Genomic DNA, 19344 nt, shown 5'->3' with positions numbered 1-19344 from the left:
ACATTAATTTAGTGAACTGCTGAACTGAACTTTTTAGAGCCACAAGACACTAAAGTGTGTTTGCGTGCCCTTTTCATTGTATAACGGGGATTAAATAAGATAAAAGCTATTTTTTTAACATCAACATTTGACATACAAACATATTTAAATAATGTTTGAGAATAATATTTTTTATCAATATATTTGCCAAGAAAGTCCTAGTGGGCATCAGTGACTGGGTACTGGTATTGCAAACTATTATAACTGCATAAGATAGTTTCATAGGAGAGGTTATAACTACAGGTGAACATTACACAGTATTAAACACAGAATTCCTTATAGCTATAATGCTTTGGAAAAGTCTTGAACCACTTCTCATTTCTTTCTATTTTGCTTGGAAAATGGGAAGTAGTTTCAACAATTTATTCAGACATTTGCACACATAAATGAAAACACAGCATATCGGGCAATAATATATTTTGTGGAATTCTAACGAGCTTGATATTTGGTATGGACACCTTTATTCTTCAACACAGCCTGAACTCTCTTAGGCAAACTTTTGTGTCATTGAAGTAGTTTTTAGGAAGAGTTCTCCATGCTTCTTGAAGGACATTCAAAGATCTTTATTGGATGTTGGCTGCCTTTTGTGCTGTTTGTCCAGTTTATCTTACACTGTTTCAATAAATTTGAGATCCAGGTTCTGAGGAGGCCAATCCATGACTGATAGTGCTCCACTGCATGCTTTTCAGTTCAATACTTGTGTAATTTGGCATACCTCAGCCTTTTACCCCTTGTTTCTCTTCATTAAGAATGATTTTTTTGGCAGTCACCCTTCCACTAAGACCATTTCTGATGAGTCTCATTTGAAACTTAAGGACCACATGCATCTTTGAGGCCCTGTGTCAGGTCTTTGCTGTCCCCCCCCCCCCCCCCATTTCTTAAGGACATGGCTTTCAGATACTGCTCATCTACTGTGGATTATTCTTTTTTCAGGCCTGGCACTGTTTATTTTGTCCTCAACTATATAAAACAATGTGTAGGGTAAACATTACTGCCATCAGCGCTAGGCTGATAACCAGTCATGCTTGTAGCGATGTCCCAATGTCACTGTGAAGAAGAAGAGTTACTGGCAAAGGAAAATGCCAGATTGTGTTGACTAATCGTTTTAATCACATTGACAATTCATTTGTTTAAAGGTCACTGCCTAGCTTTTTGACTAAGCTTACATTATATCACATGTGCGCTTCCTCTTGTAGGGGTGTTCGAAACCAAGCATGCTGAGGAACTCTGAGCTCAGTTTTGATATTACTGTATTTAGCTAAGGGAAAATGCTGCTCTATTAATATATCAATACTGGCAGAAATTAATTGTTAATATATTGACCTTACAGAAAAGTATTGCCCTTTAGAGAATCCCATGTAAAATTAAGAGCTGTCAGCTAGTTCAGTATAAAGCAGATGCGTGATGATTTAATCTGAAATTGTAATTTTGTAATATAACCATGGAGAAGGCAATTGATAGAAAGAAAGCAAACATGACACAAAAAAATGTGTCCTGGCAAGAAGCACATATAGGAAACCACAGGTGCCAGATCTTGACTAATAACAATTGTTTTAATGAAACTTCTGTTTTTTGTCCCAGAGCAAAGAGGAGTTTCTACCGAAAACTACACTCTCACCTAACTGGTTAGGGAAAAGACAGAAATTCTGTGCACCTGATTTCCATCTACATGTGTTATTCAAACATTGTTCTCTGCAAAATGGGTTTTAATATTACATCACTGACCTTTCTGAAGGCTGATAGGAAAAACAGTGGTACAGTCATTTCTTGAATTACTTCTATAGTGTCTCCTGATTATGTCTGAAATCTGGGTGATGTGTTAATTTGATTGGTAGCTTATATTTGGTTTCACCAATATTATGCAACAGACAGGTGACAAAAAGTCCAAGCTTAGCAAAACTTAACTTTATTTACTTGCACAATTAGAAATTACAAAAAAAAAAAAAAAAAAAAATTTATTCTGTAAAATAAATATATAAAGCGCCACGATTCTCCTCTTTTATACTCGTTTGTTCAGGTGCTTGTTCCTCTTCTTCCTGTGGTTCCTCAGCCTGTAAACAGAAAAGAAATAAAGGAATCATTTGGCACTGTGACAGACTGAAGTTTAAGGCTCAAAAACACACCACAGCCATCAGTGAGTTATGTAAAAAGTGGAAATGATAAAGCCAAGAGACAACGCGCAGTCGGCACTCTGACATGTGATCACAACCTATGGGGAAAAACGTGTGGCTTGCAAGGTTTACAGAAGAAACGGATGCAGAGTGTCCCATGTTACATTACTGAGCGACACCAACCTTTTATGGCTCCACTCGCTCCATTGTGAGAAAGAGAAAGCATCTTTTGCTCTGACGCACACAGCCTTAGCCCTTTGCTTCACTTTGAACTGAAAAGTGTCTGTAGAGTGGAGTGTCAAAGCCTGAAATTTAAACAAACACATTTATACATGTACCCTTCATGCACTGTATCATATCAATTAACACATATGGTGTATCATTATATTCATTTCTTCCTCTGCAAATATTTACAGTCTGTAAATGGCACTTACTTGGTAGTTGTTGCAAGGGTTGTCACAGCTCTCGCAACCATCCTTGAGCTGTGCAATCTGGAAGGTGAGAGGGAAGTAGGAGTAGGGGCTGCTCCAGGAGCTCGGGTAACTCCACTGTATCACTGTGGTGTTGACTTGAGCAATCTCCACCTTGTCAGGTTTCACTGTTTAAGACGGAAGCAAAACACCAGAGTAAGACCAAAACAATGAAACGCCACAAAAGAGGAAGCTTCCTCCAAAGAATTCTCACCTATGTCTGACAAGTAAAAGTGCTGAAAATATTCCTCCAACAGAAAGTGCTGGCTCAACACGAACACAGTGACGCAGATCTGCTTGCTCTCCTCGGCGTAAGGGCAATGCTGTTTGTCCAGGCAGGAGATCCTGTTGTCGCTCACGGTACAGCTGAAGTTGCCGTGACTTGAGGAGCACGTCCACTGGCCGCTGGTATCCACAGAGCACTTTGCGTTGCTGTCAGGAACACTGTAGAAAAGTAAAAAACATGCATTTATAGTCAAGTGGTTGTACAAGATTCTCATGGACAAACATTTGCAGCTGTATTATTATTATCATTATTTTTTAAACATGGAATATGGTTCCCTGTACATGACCTTTAAAAATCACAAACAAGTTTCCTTTCATAACTGGGCATTTATGGATGTCTTTCTGCAATCTCAGCTCTTACGTGATGACTTGTTGTTATTGGTGAGCAGAACTGAAAGTGTTTCAGCAGTACAACGTGCGCTTACCGATGAGCTTTGATAAATGCTACTCTGCCACTGCGGCTGCTGTGCCAGGTCCAGGAGCAGTAGAACTCGCCGCTGTAATTTTGAGCCGTGCACTTGAGATAATCTAACAAGACGATTCAGAGAGCACAAGACAAATACTTTAAAATGTATCCAGTTTTCTCAGCTGTATAATTTGTGTCAAATTTGCACATACCTTCGTCAGTTTTCACTAGTATCTTCCGCCTTTTGCTCTTATCTTCTTTGATGAGAACAATAGTATGATTGAGAAGAGATCCATCCTCACTGTGGCAGGTGTAGTTGCCCCCTCCTAAGCTTTCCTCTAGCTGCACTCGATAGGAGTTTCCCCTCTGAGCTTGATCTATTCCATTCTTCTTCCAAAAGATTTCTTGGCTCTGGTTGGCACTCCCAATGAGCTCCTGTGGCAACTCCATACACAACAGGTTCTGCTCACCCAAAGTGCCATCCACCTCCAAAACCAGAACTATCAGGGGACAGATTCACATTCAAGGGATTGAAAAGAGGGCAAGAATCAATCATTTAAACTTAGGGTGACAGATTCTCCCAACTATCAAACTTACTGTTGGGCAACAGAGTCCAGTGCTTCTTTGGATTCTGGTAACTGATTTGGAAAACTGCACAGATGATGCTGAAAGCAAACCACTTCATCTGAGTGAAAAAGAGAAGACAGAACAGGGAGGTAATCATGAAAAATCAATAAAAATTGGAAGAAGAGGGCACAAAGGAAGTCAGTAAAAATGCAATAAAAGTAGTACAGGCTCTTGGATGCACATGCTTAAAGACATTACACCTGCATTTACAAATGGCAGTAAAGCTGCACTTGTAATGACCCACTGCAATAGTGGAAATGCACTGCCATCAACTCTGATCAGTGTCCAACTGCCTGAAGAAATAAATAATAAAATTAGACAAATAAAGTCATAACACTCTGTGGAAAGATAAGTTGATATTAACAGCAGCATTTGTGATGCTAAAAGGAATCAGTCAACTCAAAGTGCTTAAATATTAAACAAGCCACACCTACTTATATAATACTTGTGCAATTTATAACCACTCTTATTTCAGACAGACAGACAGACACCTTACCTTGTCAGTACCTTCCACGCTTAACGAAGATCCTGTTATTCTGGGCGCCTTTTATCGCTGATGGCCAAATTTCCCCTCGTCGTGCTGATGGAGGGGAAAAAGTCCAGAGGAAATTCGCTTTCCCTGCGTCCAGATAAACAAACATACATGTATGAACCCATTCATTACTCACTCCCAGTCGTGTCTCATTGAACAAAGCAGTAACAGGTACGATGCACCTTAAACACCAATCAGTGTGAATGTGTCGGTAGTTGTAAGCGTGTGTAACCTTTATTTATTATCATCTTGTCTTTGCTGGCACCATTAATCGTAGCTCCTGCTCGTTTGCTGCTCGCGAAAGTTTCACTTTCAGTTTTGGCGCCTCGTCTGCGGCACTAAAACACTTCCCAGCACCCCCCGCTTGACCTTTTTTTTTTATTTTTATTTTTTTTTTAGATAAAACCAAATTTGAACCCTAACTTTTTCACTTTAAAAAAAAACAAAAAACAAAACAAAAAAACCCTCCTTAGTCACATACAAATACACAATTGTAATATTTTCCCTCAAAAAACGAAGTTTTATTAGCTAATCTATGAATTAACGCAAGCAGAAGTACATAAGCTGCATGATGACAAAATGTCATTGTCACAGGGAGCCTGTGATCTCCAATCATCCTGCAGTGCCTTTAATCTAACTGTTGTATATTTCGCAAACAGACTATTTTGAAATCCATGGAAAAAGTTGCATAGTATTTTAAGATTTGTGTCTACTTTGTTTCTTACCTCCCCTCCAGACTACACCTGACCTCCAGCTCGCAAAATCCATTTCTGGCCTCCTTTTATGGTAAAGTTCCTCGGAGGGAATGTGCCAAGTGTAGGATGGAGGAGGGGTGGCATTTGGTGAGGTTAAAGAATCTGTTGGTTTTAAACATTTGCAGAATTGAGGCATTTTCTAAAAATATTTTTGCTAATGTTCCAACTGTTAACTTATCATCATTATATTTGAATGACAGATTGAGCGTTATTAATTGATTTAATCCTTAAGTGGTATTTAACTGCTATTTCAACGAGTGGGAGGCCACTCTCTTGGAGGGGCAGTATGGTAGGTCATGATATAGGTGCCCGTAGTGTCAGAGGCCTTGTTAAAGGGGGTTTGCCCATGAAGTACAATGCTGTTTCAATTTTGTTAGGATTATCTTTAAATGGAAATGATATCTTTTTCCTTTAAATTTTTCTAATTTATTTTTCTTTCGTTGGCTGCACTGTATATATAACAATGTGAAAGAACTAATAAAAAGACCTGATTATCAACCTTCTGAACAACTTTTTTCTGCCTCCACCCTAACAGTCGTCTTATGTCACCTTGATGACAAATACAAAAGTTAGGTTTATAGGGGGAAGAAAAAGCTGCTCTCATGTCTGACAAATACTCATCCTAAAGTGGGCTTCTGTTCTCCCTCATGTTTGTGTCCTCCCTTGCAGTCTGTTCTTGTGTCAAAGATGTGATTTTCCTAGGTTTGTTATTCATGTTATTTTTGTGCTTTAGTTTACTTTAGTAAAACCACCTAATAGTTTATTCCTCGTGTTTTGGGTCCTGCATTTGCAAGACACACAGCCACTGTGACAATATGTCAGTTTTAAAGAAATGCATTGAAAGTATTATTATTTTAAATATTGAAGCTGTGATAAGGGAAAAAGACTGAATGAACTCAAATGTGGGACTTAGAATATAAGTTAAGTTTATTTACAAGCAGGAAATGTGCAAAACTCTTTGTTTAGTGCAAGCTTAGCTCCACAAAACAACAATCTAATGAAGATAATTGCTGTCACCAAACTCTCTCCCAAAATACACCAGGATTTCCTGAACAGGAGTTGAAAGGTGGACAAAAACAAAGCCAAATGTTCAGACAGGAGCTGATTATGGGGTGTTAGTTCAGCAATCATGTCCTGAATGAAAGTCTTCCCTCCTTTTGAGCGGAGGCAGTGTAATTTGAAGATGACGCACAAGTGTGCTTAGTAATGCCAGACAAATGGTGGGAATCCCAAAATGACTGGAGTCCCCTCCCATGTCTCCTGACATCCATGATCCTTCTTACAATAGACAGGCCCACTTTCAATGAGGTCAGAAGGCAACAGGAACTCAATCTCCTATGTAAGAGAAGCAAAATCAGAGGATGAAAACTGACAGGTCTGGTCTTATATTCCAGGATCAGGATCTGTAAGTGATAACTAAGTTAAAAAGGGTAAAGAACAGAGTCCACCCAGTTTGCCAGACATTGAGGTGTTTGGCTGCTTTGAGGTAGGTGAGGTTTTTATGATCTGTCCAAAGAGTGAAAGGATGTTCAGTGCCCCCCAACCTGTGTATCCACTTTTCCAGGGCCAGTTCAGTTTCACGATAAAGAGCTGTTGGCCACAGACATCGCAGTTATGTTCTGCTGGGGAGAAACAATGAGAAAACCCCCCACATGGGTACAGCTTGCCCTCCTTCTGTTGCAAGAGGGCATCACCCATCCAGGAATCTCAGGCATCTACCTTCACAGTGAATTGTTGGGTGGTGTCTGGCTGGATGAGAACAGTGAAAGTAAATATTCCTTGAGTGAAAGCTGCTTGTGCTGATTCTGACCACTGAAAAGGAATTTTGGATGAGGTGAGACGAGTGTAAGGAAGGTGATAAAAGTTAGCAAAACTTATTGGAGCTGTTTCTGGGTGGACCGATCGGGCCAGTCGACTATTGCCTGCACCTTGGCCAGGTCAGCGTTGATTCAATGATGTGGCGTAGGAAAAAAACGGGATAAACATAAAATTCACATTTCTTTCCCTTAATAAAGAACTTGTTCTGAAGGATTTTTGGAGGACCTAACAGAGCTATTGTAAACAAAACAATTTAAGTAGAATTGGAAGACTGTAGATGTGTTATTGAGGCGACATGGCATTACTGGAAACTCGAAACTGAGCTAGGTGAATGTCGAAAGCAGCCTTCCATTTCACTCTTTGATTGGGACAAGGTGATAGGTGTTGCACAGGTCAGGTTTCAGTGAACACGGTAGCAACAGATTGAAAGGAAGGACAATATAGGGTGTGGGGGTGAGATGGGTTAGGCCAAGTTGCATGGGTTGGCCTCATCATTGTCTTATTTGCGGCTTAGCATAGTTTGCTTCTCTGTGGAAACTCCGCCAGAGCTGGGAACTCTCCAATGCAATGCTCCCTGAGAATTGTGACCCATGGGCACCAATACTCCTATATGTGATCATCAATCGTAATACACATCAAAATAAGTAATTCCAAAGAGGCAGAGAGTTTTTATGTAGCAAACTCAGTCCCCATATTGTGTCATAAACCATGCAAAAATCCAACCTGAAAGGATTTTCCTCACATCTGAGGTAAGGCTGTTATTTAACATGGTTAAACATCCTGCTTCCACTGCAAGAATCTAAAAATCAGTGGATCAATCTGCAACACTTCTCTTATCTTGGTGAAGTGAAAACAGTCTATGCCTTGTTGAAAAAACTTCTGAACTTGGAAAGAAAATCCACATATGACAGGTCAGGGTGAGAATTTAGGACCACCTGTGCCCACTGCAGCATGTGTTCTTGTAATAGTTCTACAAGAAAATGCAAGCTTAGCACTGTCAGATGAACAGGCATGGCTCTGCTACCTAAATGCCAGAAAACACTGAGTGAAAACGCCACCACTTTTCTCCAACTCACCAGAGAAGACTTGTCGTAAACTGAGGCGGAGAAACAGTAGCAACAGAGGAAGAACTGGGATTTGATTGGGGTGAAACTGGGTTAGACATTGGTGAACTCGGCCTTTGGAGCATGGCATCCTGTTATCCAGAGATGTGTTGCAGTATTTGTTCATGTCTTTCCGATTGAGCTTCATGTTGAACAAAAGAACGTTGGACAACTGAGTCCATTTGTGTGGCCCAATCGTTCTGTCAAGGGCATGGACTCTTAGAGAAAAGTTCAGTTTACTTACAAGCAGGAAATGTGCAACAATATCTGAGGCAAAAACCTGCGTTTAGTGCTTGCTTGGGTCCACAAAAAAACAACAGTCATGCAAACAGGTCTTCCCTCTGTTTAAGTAGAGTCAGAGGAAACAGACATAATGTTTCTCTTGATCACACTGTGATGTCTTGCACTTAGATGTGCTTATGAAGTGTTTTCATATTATAAAAAGACTAAGAGCTCAGTCACCAGTTATCTAGAATATAGGTGACTAGAACAGCCATCAGTGCCATTGGTTTAAATGACAGGTACCTGGTTTTTTACAGTGAGCCTTTGAGAATTCTTCCTGGGAAGTGTGGTTTCAATGTAAGTGAATAGGGCTAAAATCCAAAGCACTTTTTCTGTGAAATAAAGCATCAGAGCTTCCACAGTGGTCCCCTTACACTCATATACAGGACCGTAATACACTAAGGAGCATTTTTATTAAGTTATCAAAGTTGGCCTATGCAGGATTAATTTTAAGTATAGTTTGGAACATGTCATGGCTCAGATCAGATTTCCTCTATCATGTCTAAGGTTACAGTAGAAACATACAAAGAAGGAACCTCTTTCTGTCATGTGAACTTATATTGGCCAATACTGGTTCTTTTTGGATAAAAAAAATTCAAAACAGTACAAGAAGTGAACAATAAGGGAATCTGGTTACATTCTTCCTCTGCAAAACAATAAGGAACATTAAACATATTTTGAATGGCTGTTGCTACTGCCAGGCTAATTCCTGCAATTTATAGCCTCATCATCAGTACTTCCAAATTCCCCTTCCTTTGGCCACACTATTTCCCCATACCAAGTGAATCGAACTGCAACTTTGTATTCTCTGCTGTTAACGTGTCTGTACACTCTTGTCTTTAAATTTGTCAGATAATTGTACTGTATTATTAATGTGGCTAAACAGCTAAAACTTAATCTGCATTAAACATAGTTGAAGTAAATGGTAAGAAAAATAGAACCAGACATTTTGAACCACTAAGCAAATAGTTTTTAAATAGCCTCTTCATATAGTAAACTGCACGCCAAAAATCAGATGCACTAATCCTTTTCACCTTGTGTAACCACAGACCAATTCAGCAAGCAATATTAGGGTTATTTACTTATTTATTTATTTATTGCAGTAATCAAAGATAAGTAACTTATTTTGGATTTGATTTCTATGTTCTGAAATAACTGTGCATGCTGAAGTTTTTCTGAAACCAGCAGCATGCATGTTTTAGCACACTGAGACCAAGCTACTTCACAAAAATGACCCACTTGCCTGAACCTGATGGCGTCATAGTTTTAGCACAGGATGGAGCATAGGTCATCATTTTGGAGGCCCAAGCAAACCATGGCACACCTGGATCACAAAATGATTTTCAACGGTCCACAAGCCTTCTTACTCAAATCACTTTGATTTCTATTTCCTTGGAAACAAGGAATAATTTGGATCCATTTCCCCCTTGAGATGTAATTTTTCAATGATGGTCCATATATGGATAGGCGTTGGTGTTTCTCGGCACTTTCAGGCATCAGGGGAGGCATCTACTGTACTCACATTTCTTTCCAAGGCCTCAGACAAAAAGATTTAAGTAGCCTCATAGACAAGCACTGTGTCGCTGACATTCATATTATTAAACCCAGTCCTTGCACTTTCCCATGGAAGACCTGATTCGTCATTTGCTCTCAGCTGTAGTTGTTTTGGATCATACTTGTAGCTGGAATATTTTTGACATGACAGGCTGCTCAATGCTCTGCTATGTGCATGTATGTCAGGTGACAAAACATTTGATGTTTGTGCATTCCGATGGTGAAAGGGTTGAACCACAGCAACTTTCCAGTAAGAAGCAATTGTGTATGTAGATTTATTTTTTAACAAATGTAATGCAACAAAAGTGAAATATACTAAATCTGGAGAACCTATTCATTAGTATTTCCAGGACCAAACAATACATTAGCTCACCATTTATTGTTATGTCACTGTGATGTCATGACTTGCTAACCTGTTGGGCATGCCCAACCTGTTTTCCTAATAAATTAGGTATCCCACTTCTATGCGAGGCTTATTTGTGGTACAGAAATTTCTCTCAGACATCACAGAGAGCAGTCAAGTAATGACATAATATCTACTGTAACAAAATCTTCAAATGGAAACTAAAACAAATTAAAAGACACTTCCTGGTTTCAGGGGGAAACCAGGGAGTCGGAATGAAACAGGGTAGCTGGGGATTAAAAAAGAGGACAACAAAAAAATGAACAGCCCCCAACACACATGCACACACACGCACATTCACTCACACACACATACACACACACAGTATTAGTTTTAAAACAACTACCTTCTTTCTTTAGCAATCGAGAAGTTGGACTTGTCCAAATTGTGATTTACCCATCTCTTAGTGTGTGACCTGTGTAAATCAGGTCCTGAAGAATAACAGTTTTATTGTACTTGATGGGGTTTCAATAGCGCTCCCTGTACTTTCCTGTGGAGAATCTGTACATTCTTGCTTTGTTTACATTCATCATAGCCGTCATGGTTCGTTTAGTCACCGGGAGGGACCCAGCCGCTGACTGACTTGACAAAACGAAACCCCAATCAGAGAAAATAGGTAGCAACCTAATTCAAACATTTCTATGGAAACAAGTCTACAGTTTCAGTTGATGTAACTGCGGACTTTGTATGATGGCATTATTAAGATGTTCTGTTCACATAGTGTATGGCTGTAAGACATGATGGCTTAGTGAGATTTCATTACAGCTAAATCAGGAAAAAAATGCCACCTGATCATTTCCTAATCTGGAACAATGGGAGCTTGACAGATTTATGATGTTGTAAATGTTTCCTGAAGACAGCATTTACAACATCCTTACAATATTCACTTCTCTAACCCATTCATCTAACTCGTAAACAGCCAACACAACAATCACAGCATGAATGTAATGACAAGGGTTAGTGACGTATGTTATTGGGCAGGGAAGGCCTGCGTGACTGAAAATTCAATGGTTTCAATGGTTTGGCAGACAGAATAGCCCAGGTTGAACAGCCTCGTCTTTGTGTAACCTTCTGTTTAGTGTCAGGGAGTGGCAGAAACGTGCAGCTGTTGGTGGTTGAATTTACTTTAAAAAGTTCTCTTTTGTGTATGATATACAAAGAATTCTGAAATCAAACCGACAGGTTTAGAAAAAAATCATCTCGGTCAATGAAATTTTTTTTGTGTGTGTAGTTTAGTGAGAAAATCTGCCAAAGAAAATCTGCCAGAGAATAATCTGCGATAGGTGTGATTCATAGAGAGAAACTGCATTAAACTCTTTTTTACTGTGGCTTCTATTCTTCTGTAAATGTTTAAAGAGGAATCTGGTTATAAACTTACCATAAAAATAACCCTTTTTGTGTACTATTTATTTGCAACCACTAGATGTCCCCAGAGGGCCACAGGCATTCAGCCTCCAAATTTAAACTTGTTTAAGAAGTTAAAGCAACCCAACATTCAGAAAGGCCACATATTAAATCTCTGTGGTTTGATCAGTTATGCCCTCAACACAATGCAAGCGACATTACTCCATCACTAATACTGTGGCTCAACGTTTTTCCACCATGGATTGGGATTTAATTGAGTAAGACTGGTGTTCTTGCTCAAATCTCATAACTTGCGCTGCAGCTGTTAAGAATTACACAGCTGGGAGAGAGTCTCTGTTTAAGCCTGTGATCTGTGGCTGTGTGCTGGAATGTGGCCTCAGCCCATAACAGCTGGAATGAAATCAGTGCAATGATCTCATTTGCGAGGGATGGAAAGTAGGAAAACAAAGGGGAAGAGGAGAAGACCGTAATGACCTAATCTGTGTTGTAGAGAAACGCGAGGAACAGAGTGGACAGGCGTATAGAGAAGCCACCTTATTTAAACCGCTTTCTTTTTGCCCAGAGTTCTTTGTATTTCTGAGTACAAACAACTGCCTTGGTGGTGATCAATTCGTTTAGGTACGTTTTCTGGAAATGAAAGCAAATTTTCTATTTTTATATTGGTAGGAAGATGGATCCGTGCACACATTCACGGGGTCAAGGAGCTCAGTGATTGTAAATTGTAGCAGTTAGAAAAAGTCAAACTTTAAAATGAAGACGGAGATAGTATTAAAGTGATTAAAGACAGCAAGCTTACTTTAATCTCTCAAACTGTACCGTACTTGACTCTTTGCATCCTGTTCACTCCTACTGTTGTTTGATCCTGAGGATATACAAAAGGTCAAATTTTTTTAACGTGTCAAGTATTTACATTACCTTTAGTGGGCCATTACGCTGTACCAGAGGTATGTCTTCATGTATTTGGATTGTCCATCATCTGCATGAACAGTGAGGCCAAAGAAAAACTACCTTTAGATTACGGAAAAAAGTGAAGTCTGAATGGAGTATGTGCTGATGTTTCTGACGATGTATCCAGGCTATCATATACCAGTAGTAATCGGTATAACTGGGATTGATGGACTGTTCAAACACCCCTTTATTAAGATTTTTGTAGTTTTACCCCACTCTTTGTGACATTGTGATCCTCCTTCATAGATCTTCTCAGATCTGTTATCATCCACTGCTTATAATAAAATTCATTTCCGCTTCTGTTTTAATATCCGTGTTGACAAAACTCCCCACTCATTTGCCACAGAGTTTCTAAACATATTTAATTAATCTGTTTTACAACACCACATGTTCTTCAGTCTACACTTAATCACAGGCATATTTTGGACGTAGCATTTACCAAGGGCATGTGTATTGGCCTCATAAATTTTGTTGACTTCTGCATATCTGATCACTGTTTTTATTTGATAGTAATTTCCAAAGGGTAAACCAGGGTTTCAAAATATGCTTGCGCTTTTGAAAGCATGGAAGTGGGTTGAAATGTTAACCTAATTTTGGTAGCAACAGAGTACCAAGTGTTTTCAGCTTCGTTTCTGCATCCACTTTAGATTCGGTTGCACATTTTAAAGTGTAGGATACTCTGGGCACTCTGGATCAATTATGACATTTGCACTCATAGAAAAGAATGAAGAGTGAAACTGAGGTGGAGGAAGATTAGGCTTTAGGCACATTATCAATGTCAATTTTATTTATTTTTTATATATACAAGTGGGTCGTTTCATTTTTTTGCTCGACTCTCTCTGATTTGCATAAAATGTTATGGTTCAAAGTTGGAACATATATAATAAGTGCTGTGAAACTTTAGCTTCATACATCATAGTAGTTTTCAAGATATATATTCTTTGAAAACGGATCTGTTGATCTAGTTTCAGGTCTTTTTCCCCCTTTTTTGCTCATTGAAAACTGAGGCAATGTTTGAACATGAATATCTTCAAGACTATTAAAGATAAATGCCTGAAATCTTCACTGGTTTTTCTTATCATAAAAAAAAGTCCAACAGTCATGTAAATGACCATAATTGAGCACACGTTAATAAAAAACAACTACAGATAATTTCTGAATGGTATAAAGTTGATTTGTAAAATGAAGAATATGGAACACGTCTAGATGGTACCTATAACCTAGAAAATAATTGTGTTTAATATGTGAATATTTTTCCTTTTCGAGACCTACGTAACTCCATCTAAAACAATTTGCATTTTTGATAACTTTTGATGTATCCATTCCAAATTACAGAATCTGGTTCGGTTTGATGATATAAAAAAAAGACCAGTGAAATTTTCAGGCTTTTATCTTGAATAATCTCTGAGCTATTCATGTTCAAAGCTGTTCAATGTGCCAAACTAAGGGCCTGAAAGTGCCATTGATGGACCAGTTAAAAAAAACATCTTTATTTTCTAACATACAATTTTTATGCAACTCGGAGATGGTCAAGCAGAAAGTTTGGTTAATTTGACATGGAATGACCCCATATTTAAAATATTTTTTAATATATTGAGTTTTAAACCAGTCTCCTTAAATGAGCCCAAACACCCCTTAAGCCCTGTGAAGGCTTGCCATATTTTTGTGTGAAGTAATGGATAATTAACGGTTCTTTATCCTTTGGCTGTGTCCCAAGATTTTTCAAGACTGTGTAATCACTCATTCAAGAAACTGGCCTCAAGCCATCTGAATGTAACAACTCATAGTTATAAAACTTTTTTTTTTATTTATCAGACTTTAGTCATGTTATAAACAGCAGCTGCAAAGTGTTTTTGTCCTTATATGACAATATAAAAGTTGTGTTTTTTTCCACATTACATTAAACAGACAGGTAAAAGTTATATTTATATGTATGTATAATACATCTTCTTATGTTATTATTGTCAAAAAATGACAATGAATATGTGCCCCCTAGTATTTCTTTCACTGCCCCTTATTATTTGATGTTAATCAAAGAAAAAAACACTAAGAAGGTTGCCATGTCATGTTGCTACCATGTCTCCAACCTCATATCCAAACAATGTGTTTTAGTGACACATAACTTTCATTCTTGCTTTTATTTCTTCATTGCTGGGCTGTTATAATAGCTATTATTTCATTTCTGGTTTTTTAGAATCCCTATTGTAGCAAAAAACATCAACCAAGAAAAGTGAATATCAAATTTCAGTTTTTGCTAGAGGTTTCTTCCTGTTAATAGGGAGTTTTTCCTTCCCACTGTCACCAAGTGCTTGCTCATAGCTGGGTCATCTGATTGTCGAGGTTCTCACTGTATTATTGGGGTCTTTACCCTAATACTAGGGTAATAGGGCAAGGTGTTTACCTTATAATATAAAGGGCCTTCAGGCAATCGCTGTTGTGATTCTGCGCTATATAAATAAAACTGGACAGAATTTAATTGAATGGCTCTAGACCTGCTCAAGATTCATTTCAGTCCTGATTTAAATATTAGACTAAAACATTTAAAGCCATAGGATCTTTAACAAATGTGCTGTTATTTTTCTATGAGTGTACAGTCCCAGATCCTCAGGCAGGAATCTGTTGAAGGTCCTCAACTTAGACTAAAAGACTGCAAAAAGATGCACCCCCTGATTTCACAAATTGGTTCACTGACAAAAAACATTCTCTGAATCCACAATGCAATCAGAAAACTTTTGACTCAAGCCAGTTTTACTTATTTTAAAGGGGAATAAACGCCAACACCCCTCCCTTCACCACAGTTAATAAAAGTTCAGAGAGTTCATCTTTTGGTACAGATGAAACTGTATTAATGAAACGAACGTTCCACGGTCGTACAATCTCTATAGTCCTCTCTCAGGAAAATGGGTTGTGCTGCACTGTTTATCACCTTCTCTCAGAAGAACACAGTCAGTGAGGGGTAGCCTGCTGGAGAGCAGGGGTAGGTGGGGGATTTTCTCGACATTATATCACCTTTTGCCAGACTGCATATAAACCTTCTCTTTAAATACAACAGTAAGTCACTTTATTAAAGTTTTGGATGGATTTTTGACATAAAAAACTTGTTAGAGAATAAAATGTCTATCAAATAGCCCTATGGTTTGGTTTTACAAAGAGGCCTTTTGTGTGTTTTCTTTTCTTTTTTTCTTTTTTAGTCCTAAGATTCAAGCAATGATTATCTCAACAGACAAGAGAGGAGGAAGGGGACAATCAATTTGAAGAATACAGTAATTCCACAAAATGTTTGGGACATTGATTTTCCCTATTGTGTATTTTTTGAAGCAAGACATAATTATGGGGAACATCACATTGACATCTTTTAAATAAAGGCAGGAGGAAGAGGTGTTCATTATCCCAAGATTGATATCTTATAAAATACTTAATTGATATTTCTGAATTGCCACGAGGAACCGGCCAGGAAATGAAATGGCTCCTTCCTCCTGTTTCACACAATAGTGTTAATTAAAATTTGGAGGATTTTTATATTTCTAGAAAATCATATGTCGCGTTGAAACAATTAGAACTGCATTCTGAAATGGTGACACTTGGATTATTCCAATACTGCCAAGACTTTATAGGCAGTTTCTACAAAGACTCCCTAAACTGGAACATACAGGATTAATTTAAGTGTATCACGCAAGGCTATTTAATTTCAACTTTAAATGTCTTTTATTCCCAGGGAGGATGGCTTTTCCTTTCTAAGAGCTCATGGTGTGTGGGACAGAGCTTTCGCCTTTTTTTGCCTGAATCTGTGGGTGGTACTGTAGGATTAAAAGGAGCTGCTGGCTCACGCACAAGATGTTGTTGTTTTTGTCTGACAACTTTATCGGGCTGTCTCATGAGGTCATTTACTGTCTGTGTTTGTGTGTTCGCATAAAGTGCGCACACTTAAAATCAGCTAGGATAAATAAGTGTAATCGCTTCCCCTTTCTGTGTGTTTTCCAGTATCTGCCCGTATCAGAGACATCATCTGCACAAAAGGACTTGCCGAATCTGCTCCGAATGATTCAACCTTTGGCCCAGCAAGGAATGAATATCTCTTTTTCATTTCCCCCCCAATTCATATTTCTTGTAATTAATCTAATTCTTTCTATCTTGGCATCCTAATAGTGGCACAGGACAAACGTCTGAACTCTCTCCGGGGATCCTGGCATTCTGCCTGGGAGTGTTTCTAGTCAGAAGTAAAGCCAAAGAAATCGGAGACAAAAAGGGCTAAGTCGTCCGGCTGTGTGTACTGTAGAACCTCCCAACCATAGCAACGTCAAATGGTTTTTTGCCTGTCCGGTCATGATAATGAAAGGATGACAAAGAGACAAAGGGAGCTTGAATGACCTGTCATTTCTTTAGAGGCCCCAACACTTAAGAGATTTCCATTTGAAGCCTATGACAAGGGTGATGTTACTATAGAGATAACCTTTTCTGCAGCCTCACTTTTATTTGTTTACGAATCCATAAGCATTTATATAGACATGGGGAAAAATACATTTTCTTCAAATATTTTTAAACCTGCAATATACTAAACATGGGTATAATTGTATGCCCAAACAAAGTTCTTCCTGTTACTGGCCACCACAGTGCATCATCCGTTTCCAGCTCTTCCTGTCCTCTGCATCTTCCTCTGCCACACCTACCATCTGCATGTGCTCTCTCACCACATCCATAAACCACCTCTTTGAGCTTCTTCCTAAGAGGGAACAAGGGAAGGCCATCTTCAACAACCTGCCTCTGTGCTCTTCTTCACTTCTCTTCCACATGCCCTGATTGGCTTGGATAGTTGACCCCAAGTATTTAAAAACCCATCCACTGTCCTCCCTCTCATCCATGCTGAGATCACTATGCCATTTGCAGACATCATAGTCCAAGGAGTTGTTCGCCTGATCTCATCTGTTGTCTGATCATCTAAGTAAGAATAATATACATAAATGGAAGAGTTTGGAAATGTTTTGAGTGAAAACATAGTGCATGTTGCATTAAGCTGCCATTTTTGGTTGAAGGACTACAGAAGGAAGACAGAAAACTGCTGACATATTGTTGGGCCTTGTTGAACTTTGCAAATTTAGCTTTGTATTTATTTTTGACCAAAAAAAGCTCTGGCTGACGTATATTTGTGTCTATGATTGTAATTGGGTTTGGAAGAAGGTGTGCTAGTTAAACATCAACCTTCAGAAATATAAACAGGAATGACTCTTCCGTGAAATGTTGTGTGTTATTCCTGTCATTCACAGCTGTTGAGTGATACTGAGCAGCTTCCTTGTACAGGCAGTTGCGTATGACAGACAGAAAGTACTCGTACATTCTCTGGTCTGAGGCATTTGTTTGTCTGTACATTTGATTAAAGGTGGTACGTCATATCTCAGAAGCATTAAAGTGTAATTTTGGATCAAAGAGGGTGATTCACAATTAGTGGTAGTGCAGCTAACAGCGGTCCAATGTAATGGTCTATTTTGGTCTGGTTACATTGTATTATCTGGGCTGCACAAGCTGATATGTGGAGAAGTAGACCTGTGATGCTGTGCCAGTGGAATGCCAAATGTCCAACAAGGCAGCCTCTTCAAGCGCAGTCATGCCATAGCTTTGCTTTCTCTTTCGTCACTCAATGAACAGCTTGAGCAAGTGTGAGAAAGACTTTCAAGAAATGGAGAAGCTGGTGGATCACGTCCAACCGTCAAACTGCCTTCCAGGAACTTAAGAAAATCATAACATAGTTACTTCAGTGACTAACTGCACCTGACATGTTTACATGTGTAGTTTACTCGTCTGATTTGCAATTTACTTAAAAATACTTAAATAAAGTACAGATCAATAGTGGAGATAAAAATGCAAAAACTTGGTGCATGTTGTTTAAAAAAGAAAACTACAAACAACATGCAACAAGAGATCAGCTCAATAGTCAAGTAAGCATTTCTGATTTGTATATGCTTATATTCTCAAACCAAACATTACAGGCTATAGTATCACATGTAATTCCACAATAGGTACAAGTGAGAAACCAACAAAAAAGTTTGTGATTATCGGGATTTATGTCAGCACTATGCCAGTGGATACAGAGGTTTCTTGTGTGATGTCACGCACATGATGCTCAAGACTTGTCTACCATATTGGATTTGATACAACCACCAGTTAAAAGGGAAAAATGGAAAAAAATGTTGGGTGTCGCTAAGGGGTGCTGCACCATAAGCTACTATAATAGCACGGGTTGCTAGCAGACTGCCACAGTCAACTGTAATTTTCATGGAATGCACCAACTTGTATGCAAACTCTCACCAACAACTTTCTAGGCATTAGTGAAACTGTGCCCCATAAACCGGAAACTGAGAACATCTGCCTTCAAAGTTAAAGTAAAGCTCAAAAGGCACAACGTTTACTTTGAAGACAAGATTTCTCAGTATCTGGTTTATGTGCCACATGTCTGCTATTGTGGATCTGTGGCAATATAGGAGGCAGCACGTTGGCAGCACTTTTACTACAACCAGACACATTGGTGTCTGGTTGTACATGAAAACTACATGAAAACTACAGGTGACCATGACAGCTACACACCAACGCAATCATAAACTGTTTTTTGGTGTAGCACCCCTTAGCAACAGCTAGCAATTTTTTCCCCTGCAAC

At 38.8% G+C, this 19344-nt stretch overlaps 1 protein-coding gene across 1 annotated transcript; it reads right to left on the bottom strand.

Moving 5' to 3' along the window:
- Positions 1 to 1962: 1962 nt before the first annotated feature.
- On the bottom strand, positions 1963 to 5227 carry il12ba (interleukin 12Ba). The gene is made up of 9 exons (XM_084942024.1): positions 5196 to 5227; positions 4435 to 4557; positions 3909 to 3996; positions 3524 to 3811; positions 3331 to 3433; positions 2835 to 3064; positions 2585 to 2748; positions 2334 to 2455; positions 1963 to 2090 (listed from the first exon to the last, which is right to left on the bottom strand). Exons 3-9 carry the CDS (start codon positions 3994 to 3996, stop codon positions 2039 to 2041), a joined length of 1047 nt encoding a protein of 348 aa, XP_084798150.1. The 5' UTR covers positions 4435 to 4557; positions 5196 to 5227; the 3' UTR covers positions 1963 to 2038.
- Positions 5228 to 19344: the final 14117 nt, after the last annotated feature.

Source organism: Perissodus microlepis, chromosome 2, assembly GCF_051167445.1.
Source record: "Perissodus microlepis isolate ML-2025 ecotype Zambia chromosome 2, ASM5116744v1, whole genome shotgun sequence".
In the NCBI taxonomy this organism is placed as follows: domain Eukaryota; kingdom Metazoa; phylum Chordata; class Actinopteri; order Cichliformes; family Cichlidae; genus Perissodus; species Perissodus microlepis.
This window is presented reverse-complemented; position numbering and strand designations above follow the sequence as displayed.

What these genes read in the sequence shown, in the direction of transcription:
- il12ba (XM_084942024.1), bottom strand. Translation starts at nt 3,996, where the DNA reads ATGAAGTGGTTTGCTTTCAGCATCATCTGTGCAGTTTTCCAAATCAGT. An exon ending in CTGGACTCTGTTGCCCAACA is followed by an intron (nt 3,812 to 3,908) that starts GTAAGTTTGATA and finishes GTCCCCTGATAG; the next exon opens with TTCTGGTTTTGGAGGTGGAT. An exon ending in AGCGAGTGGAGCCATAAAAG is followed by an intron (nt 2,091 to 2,333) that starts GTTGGTGTCGCT and finishes TTCTGTTTACAG; the next exon opens with GCTGAGGAACCACAGGAAGA.